The sequence below is a fragment of the Dipodomys spectabilis genome, unplaced genomic scaffold (assembly GCF_019054845.1).
Source record: "Dipodomys spectabilis isolate Male_0828 unplaced genomic scaffold, ASM1905484v1 ptg000713l, whole genome shotgun sequence".
In the NCBI taxonomy this organism is placed as follows: domain Eukaryota; kingdom Metazoa; phylum Chordata; class Mammalia; order Rodentia; family Heteromyidae; genus Dipodomys; species Dipodomys spectabilis.
The window spans coordinates 279556-300577 of NW_024871390.1; the positions used below are offsets into that span (position 1 = coordinate 279556).

Genomic DNA, 21022 nt, shown 5'->3' on the forward strand with positions numbered 1-21022 from the left:
TCTGGTCCACCACCTGTCAGCGCAGGCCCCGCCCCTCGCCTCCTACTTCGTACTCTTCCCCTGTGCAGCCCCCCTGGCCTGGCTCCGCCCCGTGCCAGGCCCCGCCCCTCCAGGCCTCACCCCCATCAGGCCCTGGTCCTCTCCCGGCCCCTCCCCTCGCCCGGCCCCATGACAGGCCCCGCCCCCATCAGGCCCTGCCCGTCGCCCACCCCCTCCCCTGTGCAGGCCCCGCCCCTCACCAGGCCCCCGCCCCCACCAGGCCCCGCCCCTCGCCTGGCCCCGCCCCTCGCTTGGCCTTTATGACGCCCGACGGCTCCCGCCGTCCCCCGAACACGCAGGTGGTCTCGGGGCGACATGGGGTGGCTCGCAGCCCGCGTCTTCCTCGCCCTCCTGAAAGGTGAGGCCCCGTCCCGTCCAGATCGTCCCCTCTGCACCCCCAAACCTCCGGCCCTGGGTCCCACGCGGCCTCTCTCGTGGGGGTTCCGCCCTGGGCCCCCCATGCGCTGACCTGGGCGTCGGGGTCCACGGCCCCGCTCTGTTCGCGGGGCGGGAGTGGATTTGGGGGTTCGCCCGTCCATCCACGCGTGCCCCGCCCCCACCCCAGCGCTGCTGTCGGCCGCGGCCCTGGACTCGGCGTCCACGGCCACGCCCGGGAGCCCGCTGTCCCCCACCGAGTACGAGCGCTTCTTCGCGCTGCTGACGCCCACGTGGAAGGCGGAGACCACGTGCCGCCTGCGCGCCACGCACGGCTGCCGCAACCCCACGCTGGTGCAGCTGGACCAGTACGAGAACCACGGGCTGGTGCCGGACGGTGAGGGCGGGGCCGGGGCGGGGCGAGGGCGGAGGGGGCGGGGCGAGGGTGGAGGGCGGGGGGCGGGGTGAGGGAGGAGGGGCGGGGCCTGGTGGGGCGGGGCGAGGGCGGAGGGCGGGGCCTGGCGGGGCAGGGAGAGGGAGGAGGGGAGGGGCGAGAGAGGAGGGCGGGGCCTGGCGGGGCGGGGCGAGGGAGGCGGGGCGAGGCTGGAGAAGGGGCGGGGCGAAGGAGGAGGGGCGTGCCAGGGGTCCGGGGGCAGGGCGAGGGAGGAGGGGCGGGGCCGGGCGAGGGGGGAGGGGCGGGGTGAGGGAGGAGGGGCGGGGTGAGGGAGGAGGGGCGGGGCCTGGCGGGGTGGGGCGGGGCGAGGGAGGAGGGCGTGGCAGGGTCTGGGAGGCGTGGCGAGGGAGGAGGAGCAGGTCGGGTCGAGGGCGGGGCCTGGTGGGGCGGGGCGAGGGAGGAGGGCGGGGCCTGGCGGGGCGGGGCAAGGGAGGATGGGCGTGGCCGGGTCCGGGGGGCATGGCGAGGGAGGATGGGGGGTGGAGCGAGGGAGGAGGAGCAGGTCGGGTTGAGGGCGGGGCCTGGCGGGGCGGGGCGAGGGAGGGGGCGGGGCCTGGCGGGGCGGGGCGAGGGAGGAGGGGAGGGGCCTGGGCGGGGTGAGGGAGGGGCAGGCGGCCCCGCCCTGCCTCACTCTCCTCCCCCCCCAGGCGCCGTCTGCTCCGACCTCCCCTACGCCTCTTGGTTCGAATCCTTCTGCCAGTTCACGCAGTATCGTTGCTCCAACCATGTGTACTATGCCAAGGTGAGGTTCCAGGGGTTCGAGGGCGGCGGGGTCGCGCGGGGATCGGCCCCCTGGGGGCAAGGGGGAGCCCTGGACCCCCCCCCCCGTAGCTCCCACCTCCCTGCCTTCACCCCAGGATAGAATCCAGTCCATCAGACACAGGCCTGTGCAGTGGCTCCCGCCTGTCATCCCGGCTACTCAGGAGGCTGAGATCTGTAGGATCGCGGTTCAAAGCCAGCCCCTGGCCAGAAAGTACATGAGACTCTTACCTGTAAAAAAAAGTGCTCAAACAAAAGCCAGCAGTAGAGCGTTTGCCTTGAGCCAAAGCAGCTCAGGGACAGCGCCCAGGCCCTGAGTTCAAGCCCAAGCACTGACTATAAGAAAGCAACAAATTCCAGAGACCAACCAGCAAAAGGTCAGGCTGGAGGCATGGCTCAAGCGGTAGAGCACCAGCCTTGAGCAGAAAAAAAAACCTAGCAGGTGAACCAGCACACAGTTCCACAGTGTGACACAGACAGACACTACTTCCCCAGGCCTCCATCCCCACCGGGGAGCCGGGGGGTGGGGGGACTGAGGGGTCCCAGGGCAGGAAGGCCCGCCCACTGCGGAACCCTTCCCAGCTCTCTTCCCTTCCTGCAGAGAGTGCGCTGTTCCCAGCCGGTCTCCATCCTCTCGCCCAACACACTCAAGGAGGTGGAATCGCCCATGGAACCCCCATCCACCACCACCGGCTCCCCCTCCGCCTCCCGGGCCACAGGTGACCGGCCTCTGCATTTGGGGTACAGGGCCCAAGGTCTGAGGGGGCTCCATGACCGGAGAAGTGGGGGGAGTCTCTGTTTCTTTCCTTTTTTTCCTTTCCAGCCAGTCCTGGGTCTTGAACTCAGGGCCTGGGCGCTGTCCCTCAGCTCTTCAGCTCAAGGCTGGCGCTCGACCACCTGAGCCACAGCGCCCCTTCCGGCTTTTTGGTGGTTTCTTGGAGATCAGAGTCTCACAGACTTTCCTGCCTGGGCTGGATTTGAACTGGGATCCTGGTGCTCGGTGCTTTTGTTTGTTTGTTCTAGGATCTTGCTGTGTGGGTCAGCTTGGGCAGTGGTTGTGCGTTACTGGCGGTCCTGATCCTCCCATGCGATGCACCTTATTTGTTTTTGTTGGTTAAGATGGGGGCTGGTGGCCTTTTTGTTCGAACTGTTCTTGCAACCTCCCACTTTGGGAGGTTTGGGTATTTGTGTTTTCTTGTTCAATTGTTTTCTTTCCCTCCTTCCCTCCCTCTCTTCCTTCCTCCCTCCCTCCTTCCTCCTTTCCTTCCATTCTGTCCTGTCTGACAGCTTTCTTCCATTGGCAGCCATCTTCCTCAATTTCTTTCTCCAGGTGTTTTTCACACATTGTCACTGATATGAAATTGTCACTTATATTATATAACAATGTAATCCTTTAAAATTGTTGGCATGCTAAATGATTTGGGGTGGGGGAGATAACAGGGTCTTGAACCCAGGGCCTAGGCGCTCTATCCCTGAGCTTCTTTTGCTCAAGGCTGGTATTCTACCACTTGAACCACAGCGCCACTTCCACCTTTTTCTGTGGATGTGGTACTGAGGAATCGAACCCAGGGCTTCATGCATGCTAGGCAAGCACTCTACCACTGAGCCACCTGCCCAGCCCCTAAATGATTCTTTTTCCAGCAAATCACAGATGGCAGCTGGATTCCTTTCCTGACTGACTTCTTCTGAGCTCATAGCTGTAACAGTTGTTACTTTGTGGAAGAGACAAACTTGCAGAGAACTAGTGGAACTCTTATCTTTGTATCCAGGAGCAACTCCTACTTGCCGGTTGTTACATATAACAGTCCAATTTAAGCACAAGTGTCTGGGAGCCTGGTCATCACCTTCATTTTTTTGTTGTTGTTGGTCCTGGGGCCAGAACTCTGGGCCTGGGCGCTATCCCTCAGCTCTTCAGCTCAAGGCTGGCGCTCTACCACTTGAGCCACAGCATCACTTCCGGTTTTTCTGGTGGTTTACTGGAGATCAGAATCTCATAGACTTTCCTGCCAGGCTGGCTTTGAACCGTGATCCTCAGATCTCAGCCTCCTTAGTAGCTGGGATGACAGGTTGGTGCCCAGTAGTCTTAGTTTTTTTAATTCCACATAGCATAATTACAATTCATTCTTTTAACTCCTTCAACACAAGACTCACTCTCCTCCTATGGCTGGTCACCAATAGTACAGACAGTAGTCAAAAAGAAAGAAATTCTAGGAAATACCAGTACCAAAACAAAATCACCATACAAAACAGCAGCATTTTAGTTTGATAGAAAAGACTAAACTTTCTCACATCATGTTATGGTAAATTATTAGATTATTTTGAACATTCACACACACATTTGTGCAAAAAAGGTTTGCTTGTGTTTTTTTTTTTTTGCCGGTCCTGGGGCCTGAACTCTGTCCCTCAGCTCTTCAGCTCAAGGCTGGTGCTCTACCAATTGAGCCACAGAACCACTTCCGGCTTTTTCTGCTTATGTGGTGCTGAGGAATCGAATCCAGGGCCTCATGCATGCAAGGCAAGCGCTCTACCACTGAGCCACCTTCCCAGCCTGTGCATAAAGGTTTTAAGCAAGCTTACGTTTTTAAATGAAAATTGGAGCTGGGCGCTGGTGGCTCACACCTGTCATCCCAGCTACTCAGGAGGCTGAGATCTGAGGATTGAGGTTCAAATCCAGCCTAGATAGGAAAGGCCATGAGACTTTTATCTCCAATAAACCACTAGAAAACCAGAAGTGGCGCAGTGGTTCAAGTGGTAGAGCACCCACCTGGAGCTGAAGAGCTGAGGGACAGCGCCCAAGCCTAGAGTTCAAGCCCCACGACCAACAAAACAAACAGTCTCACAGGGACTTTCTTGCTAGGCTGGCTTTGAACTTCGATCCCCAGATCTCAGCCTCCTGAGTAGCCAGGATGACAGGCGTGAGCCACCAGCGCTGGATCTCTTCTACCTCTTTCTGTAGCAGGGGTGGTGGCTTGTCTGGAGGGGCATCTTTTCCCATGATGCCCTGGCGTAGCAGGTGCAGCCAGATTCCCTGTTTGATTTTCCCACTGTACCTGCGCAGCGTCTCCCAGCTGAGTTCAGCCCTGTGTGTACTACAGGCCTTGGGGGCGTGGCTTCGCGCTTCCTCATTCTCCCACGTGTTGAACTGCACACGCTGGCTAGGCTCCAAGCAGGTTTTAGCCAAGCAGTTCCAATCTAGGGGATCAGGCGCTCAGCCTCTGCTAATCCTATCAAAATACCCAGCCTGTAAGCAGAGTGGCTGGCAGGTGGATGTGACAATTCACTTCCCACAGCATCTTATAAGGTAATGCCAGGTGCATAGTAGGTATTTTTTACTTCTTCTGTTTGCCAGTCCTGGGGCTTGAACTCAGGGCCTGGGTGCTGTGTCCCTGAGCTACTTTTGCTCAAGGCTGGTGCTCTACCACTTGAGCCACAGTACCACTCCCGGTTTTCTGGGGGTTCATTGGAGAGAAGAGTCTTGCAGACTTTCCTGCCCAGGCTGGCTTTGAACCGTGTGATCCTTGGATCTCGGCCTCCTGAGTAGCTGGATTCCAGGTGTAAGCCATTAGTGTTGGGCTTTGGTTTTATTTTTTAATTGTGGCTGTTATTGCTTTGCTGTTGAATAATATGTAACTATATACAAGTGTGATGTCTTTTCTGTTCCTTTGTCCTCTTTTTTTTTTTTTTCCACTTGTTAAACATGTCTGTGGATAAACACACTTGGAATCCTGCAGCTTGGTGCTATGTTTTTTTTTTTTTTGCCAGTCTTTGTTCTTGAACTCAGGGCCTGGGCGCTGTCCCTCAGCTTTTTTACTCAAGGCTGGTGCTCTACCACTTGAGCCACAGCACCACTTCCAGCTTTTCTTTTTGGTCATAGGGCTTGAATTCAGGGCCTGGGCACTATCCCTCAGCTCTTCAGCTAAAGACTGGCACTCTACCACTTGAGCCACAGTGCCGCTTCTGGTTTTCTGGTGGTTCATGGGAGATCTGAGTCTCACGGACTTTCCTGCCCAGGCTGGCTTTGAACCATGATCCTCAGATCTCAGCCTCCTGAGGAGCTGGGATGACAGGCGGGAGCCACCGGTGCCTAGCTCCCTGAGCTTCTTTTGCTCAAGGCTAGCTCTGTACTACTTGAGCCACAGCGCCACTTCTGGCTTTCTCTGTGTATGGGGTACTGAGGAATCGAATCCAGGGCTTCCTGCATGCTAGGCGAGCACTCTACCACTGAGCCACCTGCCCAGCCCTATTTCTTCCTTCCTTCCTTCCTTCGTTCTTTCGTTCTTTTGTTCTTGTTGACCCTGGGCCTTGAACTCAGGGCCTGGGCGCTGTCCCTCAGCTCTTCAGCTCAAGGCGGGTGCTCTACCACGTGAGCCACAGCGCCACTTCTAGTTTTCTAGTAGTTCACTGGAGATCAGAGTCTCACAGACTTTCCTGCCCAGGCTGGCTTTGCACGGTGATCCTCAGATCTCAGCTCCTGAGTAGCCGGGATTAAAGGCGTGCGCACCAGCTCCCGGCTAAGGGTCTGTCTGTCTTTTCTCTCCTCTTTGGTGGGTCGGACCACGCCGCAGCCACGGAACGTCAGGTCTTCCAGCCGTGGCCGGAACGCCTGAGCAACAACGTGGAGGAACTGCTCCAGTCGTCCTTGTCCCTGGGAGGCCAGGAGCAGCCCAACAGTCACAAAATGGGCGCCGATGCGCATAAGCAGGAACTGTTGCATGAGCACAAGACCGACGGGGTGCATAACGAGGAGGAAGAGGAGGAGGAGGGGGCGGAGGAGGAGGAGCAGGAAGAGGAGGAGGAAGAGGAGGAGGAGGAAGAGGAGCAGGAGGAGGAAGAGGAGGAGGAGGAGGAGGAGGAGGAGGGCAGGCAGGAGGCAGTGGGGACGCAGGAGGCGCTGGAGAGCATGTCCAGTCTGCAGAGCGACTCGGAAGGCAAATTCCAGGCCGAGGCTCTGGCGGCCGACGCGCCGTCCTTCACCCCGCACGTCCGGGAGGTGGACTCGGTCCCGCTCATGATGGAGAACATTCAGGATCTCATCCGCTCGGCCCAGGAAATGGAAGACACCAAAGAGGCCTCCGATGAGTCCTACCGGCGAAGCCACACTGGCAGGTACTCCCTCCCCGGGCCTCCACCCCGGCGGGGCTAACTCCCTCCCCGGGCCTCCACCCCGGCCGGGCTGGTGGGCCATGAAGAGGGTCGCTGTCCTGAGCCTGCCCAGCCCGGCCACCAGGGGGCGCCGGTGGGCACAGCCCCCCCTCACCCCCCCACCCTGCACCTGTCTTGGGCCTGGTGTGTGTGTCAATCCCCCCTGCCCGCCCTCCCCTCGGCCCCCTCCACGTGTGACAAAAGCTCTCATGGCATGAACCCCCCCCCCTCCCCAAAACCTGGAGTCCCTGCCACACGGATTCCACCTCTGCTCTATTACCCCCCCCCCCCAAAAGTGGCACAATGTCGAAAAAGTTCTTTCTCCTTCCTTGATGAGTTGGCTTTGTTTGTTTGAGTGTTTGGAGACCACGTTGCTTGCCCCAGCCGGCCTCACTTTGGCTCCCCGGCCGGGCCTCCATTTGCCGACCTCCGGCCTGTCAGCCTCCGCTGGGATGACTCACACAACGCGCCGCCACCACCACCACCACCACGCCTGGCGCTGATCTGTCCCCCCTCCCCCCCCCCCCCCGGGGCCCTGGGTGGGTGGCGAGGCTGAAGCTGCTCGGGGAGGCCGAGGAAGCCAGGCCACCACCATCCCAGGCCGCGGCCAGTGAGTCGTGTCTCCTTGCAGCCTTCTGCAGCTGCCGCACACCGATGCCTTGCTGGTGATGTGCTACTCCATTCTGGAGAACTCCTGCATCGTCACCCCCGCCGCCAGGGCTTGGAGCTACCTAGAGGAAGTGCTCCTGGGCTTCGGCAAGTCGGTACGCTGCCAAGCCCGCCACTCGGCCTCCGCCTCCGGCCTCCTCCCTCCAGCCTCCCACCCCACCCTCGGCACAGAGACAGGAGAGACAGACAAGAGACAGACAGACAAAAGTCAGAGACATAGAGGAGAGAAAGGAGAGAGACAGAGAGAGGAGAGGAGAGAGCTGACCACAGTGGCCACCGGAAGCCGAGGCCCCTGGGGCGGGGTCTGTCCTGGGCAGGGCCCCGGCCCGCACGTGGGAGCCTGCCCACCCGTGAGCACGCACAACACGTCCAGAGCCCCGCTCGCCCCCCACCACAACATTTGTTGCTCCGTGTCTGCCCTGGGTTTTGAACTCAGGGCCTGCGCTCTGTCCTGGAGCTTTATTTTTGGTCTTTCCCTCGAGTCTGGCGCTCTACCACTTGAGCCACAACTCCATTGCCAGCTTATTTTTGGTAGCTAGTTGGAGAGCAGAGTCTCATGGACTTGCCTGCCCGGGGCCTGGCTTTGAACCCGGATCCTCAGATCTCAGCCTCCTGAGGGACAGGTGTGGCCACCAGCACCCAGACCCAATTCACCTGCTCTTAGCCACCTGTGGCTTTAAACAAGTCCTGGACCTCTCCGGCCCTCAGTTTCCCCATCAGTGAACAGACATACGTATTGGGGCGTCTACTATAATAGCACAGTTTGGGGTATTTTGGGGGGGGCTTTATTATGTTTTTTGTTTACTTTTTTGTCGGTGGTGGGACTTGAACTCTGGGCCTGGGCGCTGTCCCTCAGCTCTTCAGCTCAAGGCTGGCGCTCTACCACTTGAGCCACAGCGCCACTTCTGGTTTTCTGATGGTTCATGGGAGATCAGAGTCTGACAGAATTTCCTGCCCAGGTTGGCTTTGAACCGGGATCCTCAGATCTCAGCCTCCTGAGTAGCTGGGATGACAGGCGTGAGCACCCGTGCCCGGCTAGTTTTGTTTTGCTTTTCTGGAGATGTCACTGTGTGGGTGTTGAGAAGATGAAAATGGACAGTTCTAGTGCACCCGCTGTGTTCCCGCTCTGGAAATATTAGCAGGGAAGGGAAAAGGTCTGTGGGTTCCTAGGGGTCCCTGTAGCTCAGCAGTGGTTAAGATGCCACTTGGGGTAAGGACGTCGGGAAGAGATCGGAGCTGTGGACAGAAATCAGAGCTTCACTACAGAAAGATCACATAGGCCGGGCGCCCGTGACTCCCGCCTGTCAGCCCAGCTACTCAGGAGGCTGAGATCTGAGGATCGCGATTCAAAGCCAGTCTGGGCAGGAAAGTCTGTGAGACTCTGATCTCCAATAAACTACCCAAGAGAGCTGGAAGTGGTGCTGTGGCTCAAGTGGTAGAGCGCCAACCCTGAGCAAAACAAGCTCAAGGACAGTGCCCAGGCCCAAAGTTAAAAAAACAACAACAAAGTGAGATCTGAGGATATCAGTTCCAAGCCAGCGCAGCCCATGAGCCTCTTGAACCAGCAAAACCCAGAAATAGAGCTGTGCTTCATGTGGTAGAGCACCAACTTTATTTTGGTCAGTTATGGGGCTTGAACTCAGTTCCTGGGTGCTGTCCCTGAGCTCCAGCTCCATGCTGGTGCTTTACCCCTTGAGCCACAGCGCCACTTCCAGTTTTCTGAATGGTTCATTGGAGATCAGAGTCTCACAGACTCTTGCCTGGGCTGGCTTTGAACCATGTTCCTTGGATCTCAGCCTCCTGAGTAGCTGGGATGACAGGCGGGAGCTATTGATGCGCAGCTTTTTTTTTTTTTTTAGTAATTAATAAAAATAAAATAGGGGCTGGGCAGGTGGCTCAGTGGTAGAGCGCTCGTCTTGCATGCGTGAGACCCTGGGTTTGATTCCTCAGCACCACATAAGCAGGAAAAGCCGGAAGTGGCGCTGTGGCTCAGGTGGAAGAGCGCCAGCCTTGAGCTGGAGCTCAGGGACAGTGCCCAGGCCCAGAGTTCAAGCCCCATGACCGACCAAAAAAAAAAAATTATGGAATGTACAGAGGGGTCACACCTTGAGATTAACCAATTTGAACCAAAACACTCAGGGACAGCACCCAGGCCCTGAATTCAAGCTCTGCAACTAGTGCAGAACACACACACACACACACACACATTAAAAAAGAAAAACCCAGGAATGGGCAGGTGGCTCAGTGGTAGAGCGCTTGCCTTGCATGCATGAGGCCCTGGGTTCGATTCCTCAGCAACACATACGCAGAAAAAGCCAGAAGCGGCGCTGTGGCTCAGGTGGTAGAGCGCCTGCCTTGAGCAGCAGAGCTGAGGGCCAGCGCCCAGGCCCAGAGTTCAAGCCCCAGGACTGACAAAAAAGATAAACCCAGGCCGGGCGTCCTGGCTCCCGCCTGTCATCCCAGCTCCTCAGGAGGCTGAGATCTGGGGATCGAGGTTCAAAGCCAGCCCGGGCAGGAAAGTCCGGGAGACGCTGATCTCCCATGAACCCCCAGAAAACCAGACCTGGCGCTGTGGCTCAGGTGGTAGAGCGCCCGCCTGGAGCTGAAGCGCTGAGGGACAGCACCCAGGCCGTGAGTTCACATCCCCCCGCTGGCACGCACCCAGGCGCGCGGGCCGTGAGTTCACATCCCCCCGCTGACACGCACCCAGGCGCGCGGGCCGTGAGTTCACATCCCCCCGCTGGCACGCACCCAGGCGCGCGGGCCGTGAGTTCACATCCCCCCGCTGACACGCACCCAGGCGCGCGGGCCGTGAGTTCACATCCCCGCGCTGGCACGCACCCAGGCGCGCGGGCTCCGGCCGAGCCCCAGCCTGTCCCTCTGCCCCCACTCTCCCCCCAGGTGTGCGACAACTTCGGGCGGCGCCACCGGCCCACGTGCGCGCTGTGCGCCTTCTGCTCGCTGAAGCTGGAGCAGTGCCAGGCGGAGGGCGACCTGCGGCGCCAGCAGTGCGACAGCTCGCACCGCACGCCCTTCACCAGCATCCTGCTCACCGCGCAGAGCATGTCGGTGGGCACCCAGGTACCCGGATGGCGGGGACCGCGCGGGGGCGGGGGCGGGGGGCGGGGCCGCGGGGCGGGGCCGCGGGGCGGGGGCGGGGCCAGGGACCGCGGGGGCGGGGCCGCGGGGCGGGGCGGGGCGGGGCGGGGCCAGGGGCCGCGGGGGCGGGGCCAGGGGCCGCGGGGGCGGGGCGGGGGCCGCGGGGGCGGGGGCGGGGGCCGCGGGGGCGGGGCCGGGGGCGGGCCCGGGGGCCGGGGGTCGGGCTGAGCTGGGGATGGGGCGGGCCGCGCTGAGGGGGCGGGGCGGGCGGGGCGGGCGGGGCCTGGGGCGGGGTTTAGGGGCGGGGCCGCGCTGGGGGAGGGGAGCCGCGCTGGGGGACGGAGCGGACCCTGGGCGCGGGGCCGCGCTGGGGGCGGGGAAGCACGGGGGCGTGGCCAGGGGCGGGGGCGGGCCTACGCTGAGGGGCGGGGGCGGGCCCTGGGGGCGCGGTGCGCCCTAGGGCGGGGCTGCGCGAGGGCGGGGCCGGTCCCTCCAGGGGCGGGGCGGGGCCGGGCCGCGTTGGGGGCGTGGTTTAGCTGGCCCGGGGGGCGGGGCCGGTCCCCGGCCGCCCCGCCCCGCCGCAGTGCTCGGCGCGGCCGCCGGGGGGCGCGCGCGGCCCACGCACGCGTCGCTGCGTCCCAGGCAGGGGCCCGGCAGGGCGGCCGCTTCTACGGGCTGGAGCTGTACGGCGGCCTGCGCATGGACTTCTGGTGCGCCCGGCTGGCCACCAAGGGCTGCGAGGACGTGCGCGTGTCCGGCTGGCTGCAGGCCGAGTTCCTCAGCTTCCAGGACGGGGACTACCCCACCAAGGTCAGCCGGCCGGGAGGGAGCCGGGCTGGGCGCGCTCGCCTGGAATCCCGGCCGCCACCAGAGCCCGGGCCCCGAGTTCGAGCCCCGGGTCCAGCGCGCGCGCGCACACACACACACAGGCCCCCAATGGCTGCCTTTGCCAGAGGACTTTCCTTCCCCAGCCTGGCTTTGAACCCCGATCCTCAGCTCTCAGCCTCCTGCCATGACGGGCTGAGTCCTGACGGCCCCTCTTCCTCCCTCCCCCGGCGTAGATTTGCGACACCGACTACATCCAGTATCCCAACTACTGCGCCTTCAAAAGCCAGCAGTGTCTGATGAGGAACCAGAGTCGAAAGGTGAGCTCCTATGCTACCCTCACCACCCCTCCGTCCAGCGCCCCAGGTGCCTCCAGTCCAGGTCTCCCTTCTTCCAGAGCCTGGGGTGCGGGGAGCAGTTTCTTATTTGGCATCTCTGGGGGAAGGGCCTCCACAGGATGCCCCCCACCCCGCACCCCAGGAGCAATCCTGACCTTCTGAAGAGCTAGCAAGCTAGACAGCAGGGGGAAGTAGGAAAGTTAGGACCCGTGCGCATGCGCATCGGGAGCCTTCAGATGGGCTGACAGCTCGAGTTTTGTTTTCCCAGTCCTGGGGTTTGAACTCAGGGCCTGGGCGCTGTCCCTGAGCCTCTTTGGCTCAAGGCGGGCGCTCTACCCCTTGAGCCACAGCGCCACTCCTGGCTTTGTCTGTGTCTGTGGTGCTGAGGAGTCGAACCCAGGGCTTCATGCATGCGAGGCGAGCGCTCTACCACTGAGCCACCCGCCCAGCCTAGATGAAGGATTGTTGTTTCTCTTTATTGTGTGTCTAGTCCTGGGGCTTGAACTCAGAGCCCGGGCGCCGTCCCTGAGTCTCCCTGTGTCCCAGGCTGGCGCTCTACCCCTTGAGCCACGGCGCCAGGTCCAGCTTGTTCTTCTCGGAGAGGAGAGTCTCAGGGGCTTTCCTGTCTGGGCTGGCCTGGACCTGCGCTCCTCACATCTCAGCCTGTGAGGAGCGGGGACGACAGGCGTGCGCACCGGCTCCCGGCTGCCGCCCTGTAGGTGTCGCGCATGCGGTGTCTGCAGAACGAGACGTACAGTGTGCTGACGCCAGCCAAGAGCGAGGAGGTGGTGCTGCGCTGGAGCCAGGAGTTCAGCACCTTAGCCCTGGGCCAGTTCGGCTGAGCTGGGGGCCCCCCACCCCCCCATCCCTGCCCAGGCCCTGCGTCCTGGGCCCAGGGCGGTGCCTGATGGGAAATCTCCCCACCCCTGGTCATGTCTTTTCTATAAAACGTTTATTTGCGTGGAGCTCCCGTGGCCTGTTTTGCTTTCGTCTCTACACTAGTCCTGGGGCTTGAACTCACGGCCCGGGTCCTGTCCCTGAGCTCTTTCGCTCAAGGCTGGCGCTCTACCGCTTGAGCCACAGCACCCCTGCAGCTTTTTGCTGCTTCCTTGGAGATCAGAGTCTCCCAGACTTTCCTCTCCAGGCTGCCTTCGAACTTGGATCCTCTGGACTCCCCCTAGCCCCCCTGGCCAGCTCCCAGCTTCACCAGCCGGCGGGGCAGGGTGGAGCCGGGACTAATGGAGGGCGCAGCAGAGCCCGGCTCAGCCTCCAGGGCAGGCTGGAGAGGAAGGGCAGGGCAGGCGGGGACAGGTAGGAGCTGCAGTCAGAGTGTTAGTCACCGGGCTGGGGTGGGCGTGCCCGGGCCAGAGTTCCCGGAAACGTCAGGCGGGTGTGAGCCCGAGTGAAGACGGTGGCAGGACTCGAGTTGGGGCTGGATTGAACATTCGATTCTGGAGCTTTCTTTTGTGGTCTGTCTGTGAAGCTTTCTGAGATCACTGTGCCCCCCCCCCTCCGTCTCTGTCTCTGTCTGTCTGTCTGTCTCTCTCTCTTCTCTCCTGCGCTTTGTGGGGGTTGGGGGATTTCTAGGAGCCGGGGCACAGAGCTGAGATTAGGGAAGGTGTGGCAGTCATTCCCAGGCCGGGTCTACAGCAGGTCGCACCAGCCCTGGTCAGCTCAGCTCAGAATGGTGCAGCATCGAGCTTGGAGCAGCAGAGGATTCAGGTAAGGCCAGGGTGGTCATGGGGTGGGGATGGGGGGCCCCCCATAGACACAGGGAGGTTGCACCCCTCTTGTGGAATGTGGGGAGGGCGGAAATGATGGATCCTCTCCCCATTGAAACTCTTTTTTCGATCTCTTTCCTTTTTTTGGTGCCGGTACTGGGATTCGAACTCAGAGCCTGGGTGCTGTCCCTTTGGTTCTTTTATTTTCTTCAAGGATGGCACTCTGCCACTTGAGCCACCGCTCCACGTCCAGTTTTTTGGCAGTTCACTGGAGAGCAGAGTCTCCTGGGCTTCCCTGGGCTGGGTTGGAACTGCCACGTAATGAGCCGGGCGCCGTGGCTCACGCCTGTCATCCCAGCTACCCAGGAGGGCTGAGGGCTGAGGTTGGTGGTTGAAAGCCAGCCAGGGCAGGAAAGCCCGGGAGATGCTCATCCCAAGGAGCCACCAGAAAGCCAGAAGTGGAGGTCTGGCTGAAACAGCTAATGGTCACAGCCCGGGCTCTGAGTTCAAGTCCTAGTACCAGTTCACACACACACACACACACACACACACACACACACACACACACACACTTAAAAACCCTGCCAAGGGGCCGTGTTGTTTATTATGTATCTTCCCCATGGAACCAAAGTAGAACGTAATATTTCTTTCAAATGATTTCGTGTTGGGGACAGGACCTGGGAGCTTGTACAATAAGCTAACTATTTGCTAACCCTGGATGCGCACCGCCTTTTAGACATGGAGTCTCCGCTTGTTAACCAAAGGGAGTTGAAACCCCTTGGCTTTAAGTGATCCCCCTATCTCAGCCTGTTGAGTAGCCGAGACTACAGGGGTATGCTACCACACCCAGCTTGGATGGATGGATGGATGGATGGATGGATGGGTGGGTGGGTGGCTGCTGGATGGAGCCCAGGGCTTTGGGCTTCTAGACAGGCACGCTCCCTCAGCCCTCAGGAATAGTTTATTGGAACTGGAGGGCATAGTACCCCAGTCCTGGCTGGTCTCAGAGAAGAAATCATCTCAGCCTCTGAGCCCAAGTTAGCAGACGCGTAGAGGAATTTCTAGGCCCTTTGGATCACCCCATGGAGGTGTCTGCCTGCCTCTGTTCATGGGGTCTTCCAAAAGAAGAAGGGACCCCTCCCTCCCCACCAAATGGCATCTCCCCAGCTCCTTCCTTTACTGAAAAATGGGGCGAATCCATGAGAAAGACATGTAACGCGGAGCGGGCGCCGGTGGCTCCCGCCTGTCCTCCAGCTACTCGGGAGGCTGAGATCTGAGGATCGCGGGCCCAAGCCAGCCCCGGGTAGGAAAGTCTCTAAGACTCTTTTCTCCCATGAACCGGCAAAAAGCCAGAGTGAGCTGTGGCCCAAATGGTAGAGCACCAGCCTGGAGGGAAAAAAAAGGCCAAGGTGCTGAATTCACGTACCAGGACCGGCACACACACACACACACACACACACACACACACACACACCAATGGTGGAGAGCTGAGGAAGGTCAGATGTGAGAAATGTCCACGATGACTTTTATTTTGTTATTTTGGGTTGGTCCTGGGGCTTGAACTCAGGGCCTGGGCGCTGTCCCTCAGCTCTTCAGCTCAAGGCTGGCGCTCTACCACTTGAGCTACAGCGCCCCTGCTGGTTTTCTGGTGGTTCATTGGAAGATCAGAGTCTCATGGACTTCCCTACCCAGGCTGGCTTCCAACCTCGATCCTCAGATCTCAGCCTCCTACGTAGCTGGGATGACAGGCGGGAGCTACGAGGCTCAGTCGGCTGGATAGAATTGTGAACAAATAGTGTAACTATTGCTACCCAGGAAAGCAGGGACGGTAAGACTTCTCAGTCTCTTGAGTAGCCGGGATTACAGGTGTGAGCAGCAGCGCCCGGCCTCATTGCGTTCCTCAGTCTCAGTGGGCATCCATAGACCCCGTCCTCCTTGGTGGAATGAAACATCCGTTGCTTTCTTTCGGTCTGCTTTCTTCCATGTCCCCCCCCACCCCCCGTGCCTACCTTACCCTCAGGGAGGGCTGGGGGGCAGGTTCAGTGCCCCGTTCCCCAATCCACCTTCTCCACTTCCCTTGTCCACCCGCCTCGTCTCTGGCAGCTTTTCCCAACTTTGCCATCATCTGGACTGGCTCGGTGCCACACCACGCTGCCATCAGCAGCTTCGGGGTGCAAGGGAGTGGGGGGAAATCGGGGACCAGGCAGGGACCCCCACAGCTGCCAGTGCTCCGTGCGGCTCCCGCCTGTCACCCCAGCAACTCAGGAGGCTGAGATCTGAGGATCACGGTTCAAAGCCAGCCCGGGCAGGAAAGTCCGGAGACCTTTTTTTTTTTTTTTTTGTCAGTCGTGGGTCTTGAACTCAGGGCCTGGGCGCTGTCCCTCAGCTCTTCAGCTCAAGGCGGGTGCTCTACCACTTGAGCCACAGCGCCACTTCCAGTTTTCTGTGCATGTGGTACTGAAGAATCGAACCCAGGGCTTCATGCATGCTAGGTGAGCGCTCTACTACTGAGCCACCTGCCCAGCCTCTCTTGTTTTTGAAATAAGGTCTCAGTAAACCTTTGCCCAGGCTGATCTCAAACGTCAAATCTTTCCTCCTGGAAGGTTACAGGCGTGCGCCACCATGCCCAGCTTTGAGCTTCCTAATTGTAGGGTGTTTCGTGTAATGGTTAAAAGTGATCGTGGGTCACGATAATTATAGAATCAACTGTTATGGAAAACCCGACGTGAACAGGCCTTTCAAAGCATACGGCTGCCACGAAGCTGGTTTTACCTGTGGAATATGGAGACGAATGCTTACACTGCCATTTTGATAGAACAAATATAACAAAATTATGAGTGGGCTCACTGGTTGGGTGTGGGGTGGGAATTAAACTGGTATTCTTTTGTTGTTGTTGTCAGTTGTGGGGCTTGAACTCAGGACCTGGGCGCTGTCTTTGAGCTCTTCAGCTCAAGGCTGGCGCTCTACCATTTGAGCCACAGCACCACTTCAGGATTTCTAGTGGTTTCCTGGAGAGAGAAGAGTCTCAGGGACATTCCTGCCCGGGCTGGCTTTGAACCACAATCCTCAAATCTCAGCCTTCTGAGTAGCTGGGATGACAGGCGGGAGCCACAGCGCCCGGCCATGGTGCTCATTTTCAACTAGAACTTTACCTTCTACTCTGAGAAACAGAAACACAAAGTTTCTAAGGAATTCAAAACAAAACAAAGTGGGTTCTTATTTGTTTGTTTAAACACAGAATCACTTTGTTGGCAAAGCTGGTCTGGAATCCCTGACCTCCAGTTCCATTTGCACTCAGACACTTGAATAGCTGGGACTAAAGGCGGGTGCCACTGTGCCCGGCCTCATTGCTTAAGTACTTATAAGGAGAAAGTGTCAGGAGGCATACTTGGGTCTGTGTGTGCTCGAAAGTCGAGTTTGCCAGTTTTGTGGTTGGAACAAGAAGGAAGCAGGTTCTTCTACTGCATTTCAAATGGACAAGGGGGGAAGTGGAATAAATGTGTTCCCAGGGCTCGGGTGGGCACCTCTAAAAGGGCAGGTGCAGCCGGGCACCGGTGGCTCACGCCTGTCATCCCAGCTCCTCAGGAGGCTGAGATCTGAGGATCGCAGTTCAAAGCCAGCCTGGGCAGGAAAGTCCATGAGACTCTGATCTCCCATGAATCACCAGAAAACCAGTAATGGTGCTGTGGCTCAAGTGGTAGAGCGCCCACCTTGAGCACAAAGCCCCAGGGCTGGCACAGACACACACACACACAAAGGTACCCTTTGGTGAGATGTATGTGTACGCTCACGTGCACACAAGTTAGCTATGACATTGGGGTGGGCAGGACTTCCTGTGGGGGAGGGGGAGGGCCTGCAGCCCACATCCGTTCCCCTGGTTGCCTTCTCTCGGCCCTGAGTGTGTGGTTACCAGTTTTGCCTGAAGAGACAGCAGGTGCTGTGGTTGGCGCTGTCTGCCCGCTCCGACAACATTTCCTGGTCTCACTTCCCTCCCAGTCTAAAGTCTCCCTCACAGGATCCTTCTAGAACATTCTCTAGCTCTTATCCCCTTGGTTTTTTCACTGAAGGCTGGCACTGCCCTTCTGAGCCACGCGTCTGGATCCAAGCTCTTGGTTGGCAGACTGGAGAGAAGAGTCTCCCAGTGTTGTCTGCCCCAGCTGGCTTCGAACCAGGATCCTCCGATCTCAGCCTCCAGAGAAGCTGGGATGGCAGGCGGGAGCCACCAGAGCCCGACCCAGCCATGTATGCCTCCCCATTGACAGACGGGGAAACGGAGGGTTCAGAGTGATCCTGCAAGCCAGCTGAGCGCTCCAGGGCAGGAATGAGGCTGAGACTTTGAGCTGGGATTCAGAGTGTGGACTTTAGCAAACGCCGCCCATAACAGCTGGAAAATGCAGTAGCATTGTTATCTTGGCCCTTGGTTTTCTTTACTAACTTCTGTGTGATCGGGCTCCTAATAGAATCTAAAGTAGGCTGGGTAAGGCCTTTGTTGGGTATGGGAACAGGCCTGGAATCTTCTAAAAGTTATGTGAGCATTTGGGGGGGGGGGGGGGGGAGGTGGAGGTGAGGGACTCTGCCAAAATCACAGCCTTGTGGCTGGTTAGCAACTCAGGCCCTGAGTTCAAGTCCATGACAAACAACCACAGAAGAGAAAACCCAAAAGATTAAATTGTGTATGTGTGTGTGTGTGAGAGAGAGAGACAGAGAGAGACAGAGACTGTGTGTGTGTGTCACATGGGGCTTGAATTCAGGGTTTGGAGTTGATTCAGAGCTCTCTTGCTCAAGTGTAGAGCTCCTCACTTTAAACCACAGCTCTACTTCTGGTTTTCTGAGTGTTTTATTGGAGATCAGAGTCTCATGGACTTTCCTGCCTGGGCTGGCTTTGAACCACGATCCTCAGATCTCAGCCTCCTGAGTAGCTGGGATTACAGGTGGGAGCCACCAGTGCGTAAGATGAATTTTTTTTTGGGGGGGGGTCACAGATGGAGTGGCTCAGCAATGAGCCCGGAGCAATACTTAGGTGGTACGGAGTGTGTTTTTGTTTGTGCCAGTTCTAGGGCTTGAACTCAGGGCCTTGAGCTCTCAGTCAGCTTTCTTTGGGCTCAGGGCCGGTGTTCCACCCCTTGAGCCACATCTCCACATCCAGCTTTTTGCTGGTTCATTGGAGAAAAGCATTCTAAGAACTTGTCTGCCCAGGCTGCCTTGGGAACCACGATCCTCCTATCTCAGCCCCTTGAGTAGCTGGGATTACAGGCGCACCCCACGGCACGCGCCTCTCACTCAACTCCACTTGCTTTCCAATTCCAGCTCTTCACTGCGGAAGAAACCATGACCTCCTGCCCCCAAGTCAACCCTGGGCAAACCCTTTGTGCCCCCTGCCCCCCAATTCCCAGGCTCTGGGTGACCGGGAGCATTGCACACTGAGCTCTGGATATGTACCATGATGCCACCCGCCTAGATCTCCTCTTTACCCGCCATGATGTGGACCAGCTCGCCACTGGTGGCCAATTCCTCCAGCGATCTTTCTTCTAACGGCTCCCTACCCCCTTGCCGGGACTATAGGACAACCCATCTGGTGCACATGGTGGTGTACAGCTTGGTGCTGGCGGCCGGCCTTCCCCTCAACGCGCTGGCCCTCTGGGTGTTTCTGAGAGCCCTGCGCTTGCACTCGGTGGTCAGCGTGTACATGTGCAACCTGGCGGCCAGCGATCTGCTCTTCACGCTCTCGCTGCCCCTCCGTCTGTCCTATTACAGCCTCCACCACTGGCCCTTCCCCGATCTCCTGTGCCAGATCTCGGGCGCCATCTTCCAGATCAACATGTACGGCAGCTGCATCTTCCTGATGCTCATCAACGTGGATCGCTTCGTGGCCATCGTGTATCCCCTGCGCCTGCGCCATCTGCGCCGGCCCCGCGTGGCGCGCCGCGTGTGCCTGGCCGTGTGGGCCTTGATCCTGGTGTTCGCCGTGCCCACGGCGCGCGTGCACACGCCCTCGCTCTGCAGCTACAGGGACCTGGCCGTGCGGCTGTGCTTCGAGAGCTTCGGGGATGAGCTGTGGAGGGGCCGCCTGCTGCCCCTGGTGCTGCTGGCCGAGGCCCTGGGCTTCCTGGTGCCCCTGGGGGCCGTGCTGTCCTCCTCGGGGCTGGTGTTTTGGACCCTGGCCCGGCCCCAGGCCACCCCGAGCCAGCGCCGCCGCAAGACGGTGCGCCTCCTGCTGGCCAATCTGCTCATCTTCCTGCTCTGCTTCGTGCCCTACAATTGCACCCTGGCCGTGTACGGGCTGCTGCGGGCGCAGCTGGTGGCCGCCAGCCCCGAGGCCCGCGGGCAGGTGCGGGGCGTGCTCATGGTCATGGTGCTGCTGGCCGGCGCCAACTGCGTGCTGGACCCGCTGGTGTATTACTTCAGCGCCGAGGGCTTCCGCAACACGCTGCGGGGCTTCCACGCCACGCGCGGGAACTGCACCGGGGCCACCAACGGGGCCAGGGAGCCGCTGGCCGGGCGGCCCAACCGCCCCACGCACGCCCCCACTCAGGAGTTGCTGCAGCTCCCCAAAGCCCGCAAGCCCCTCGCCCAGACCCCCCCGGATTCCGCCCTCTGAATGCCCCACGAGGGGCCGCGTCCTCTGCAGGTAGGGTGTGCGCGCCAACGAGGCGGGCAGAGCATCGTTATCCTCTATGCAAATGAGGTGGGAGGGGCAACACTGGACCTATGCAAATGAGGTGGGAGGGGCATCATCCTGGACGCCAATAACAGGGCAGAGCATCCTTCTCTACGCAAATGAACTGGGCAGAGTGCCGTGGTCCTCCATGCAAATGAGATGGGCGGGGCATCAGCCGCCTCTATGCACATGGGGCAGGAGGAGCATCGTTACCCTCTATGCAAGTGACATCGTTATCCTCTATGCAAATGAGGTGGGAGGAGCTTCATCCTCCTCTATGCAAACGGACTGGGCAGAGCATCGTTATCATTTCTGCAAATGAACTGGGCAGAGTGCCGCGGTCCTCTATGCAAATGAGCTGGGCCAGGCAACAGCTGCCTCTATGCAAATGAGGCAGGAGGAGCATCGTTACCCTCTATGCAAGTGACATCCTTATCCTCTATGCAAATGAGGTGGGAGGGGCATTGTCCTCTATGCAAACGGACTGGGCAGAGCATCGTTAGCATCTATGCAACGAAGAGTACGAAGAGTCTCACAGACTTTCCTGCCGGGGCTGGCTTTGAACCACGATCCTCCGATCTCAGCCTCCTGAGTAGCTGGGATGGACAGGCGTGAGCCACCAGCTCCTGGCTGACACTGACTTCTTGGTGAGGTTGGGGAAAACAGGCAGAGAAGCCTTCCTGCAAGCTGAGGGAAATAAAATGATTTACTTGCCCTGGCTCAGACTGAAAAGTGGGGTTCAATATGGGGATCTGGGGTTGAGGCAGCTGCAGGGGCTGAGTCCTTTAGAATCTCAAGTTTTTGGTGGCCCCAACTTCAGAGAAATCCCACCACCTGCTAACTTCTGGGTTGATCTTCCAGCCATGATGCCAATGCCTCTTATGTCTTGCGTGGTTTTCTTCTGCTCAGCAGGAAGGCAGAGTACGAAGTGTATTCCATATGG

The 21022-nt window shown here is 59.3% G+C and overlaps 2 protein-coding genes across 2 annotated transcripts; both read left to right on the forward strand.

Annotated features, from left to right (window-relative positions):
* The first annotated feature begins 354 nt into the window (after positions 1 to 354).
* Positions 355 to 12665, forward strand: LOC122101964 (acrosin binding protein). The gene is made up of 11 exons (XM_042672476.1): positions 355 to 397; positions 605 to 811; positions 1516 to 1610; positions 2229 to 2346; positions 6193 to 6359; positions 6405 to 6733; positions 7401 to 7533; positions 10340 to 10519; positions 11180 to 11347; positions 11599 to 11682; positions 12420 to 12665. The coding sequence occupies exons 1-11, from the start codon at positions 355 to 357 to the stop codon at positions 12540 to 12542; spliced, it is 1647 nt and encodes a 548-aa protein (XP_042528410.1). The 3' UTR covers positions 12543 to 12665.
* Positions 12666 to 13110: 445 nt separating this feature from the next.
* On the forward strand, positions 13111 to 20776 carry Lpar5 (lysophosphatidic acid receptor 5). The gene is made up of 2 exons (XM_042672468.1): positions 13111 to 13422; positions 18729 to 20776. Exon 2 carries the CDS (start codon positions 18898 to 18900, stop codon positions 20017 to 20019), a length of 1122 nt encoding a protein of 373 aa, XP_042528402.1. The 5' UTR covers positions 13111 to 13422; positions 18729 to 18897; the 3' UTR covers positions 20020 to 20776.
* Positions 20777 to 21022: the final 246 nt, after the last annotated feature.

Bases quoted from the DNA above. Each gene is read 5' to 3' on its own strand.
- LOC122101964 (XM_042672476.1), top strand. From the start codon at position 355: ATGGGGTGGCTCGCAGCCCGCGTCTTCCTCGCCCTCCTGAAAG. The intron at 2,347-6,192 runs GTGACCGGCCTC...ACCACGCCGCAG, and splicing joins CTCCGCCTCCCGGGCCACAG to CCACGGAACGTCAGGTCTTC. The intron at 11,683-12,419 runs GTGAGCTCCTAT...GCCGCCCTGTAG, and splicing joins TGAGGAACCAGAGTCGAAAG to GTGTCGCGCATGCGGTGTCT.
- Lpar5 (XM_042672468.1), top strand. From the start codon at position 18,898: ATGATGTGGACCAGCTCGCCACTGGTGGCCAATTCCTCCAGCGATCTT.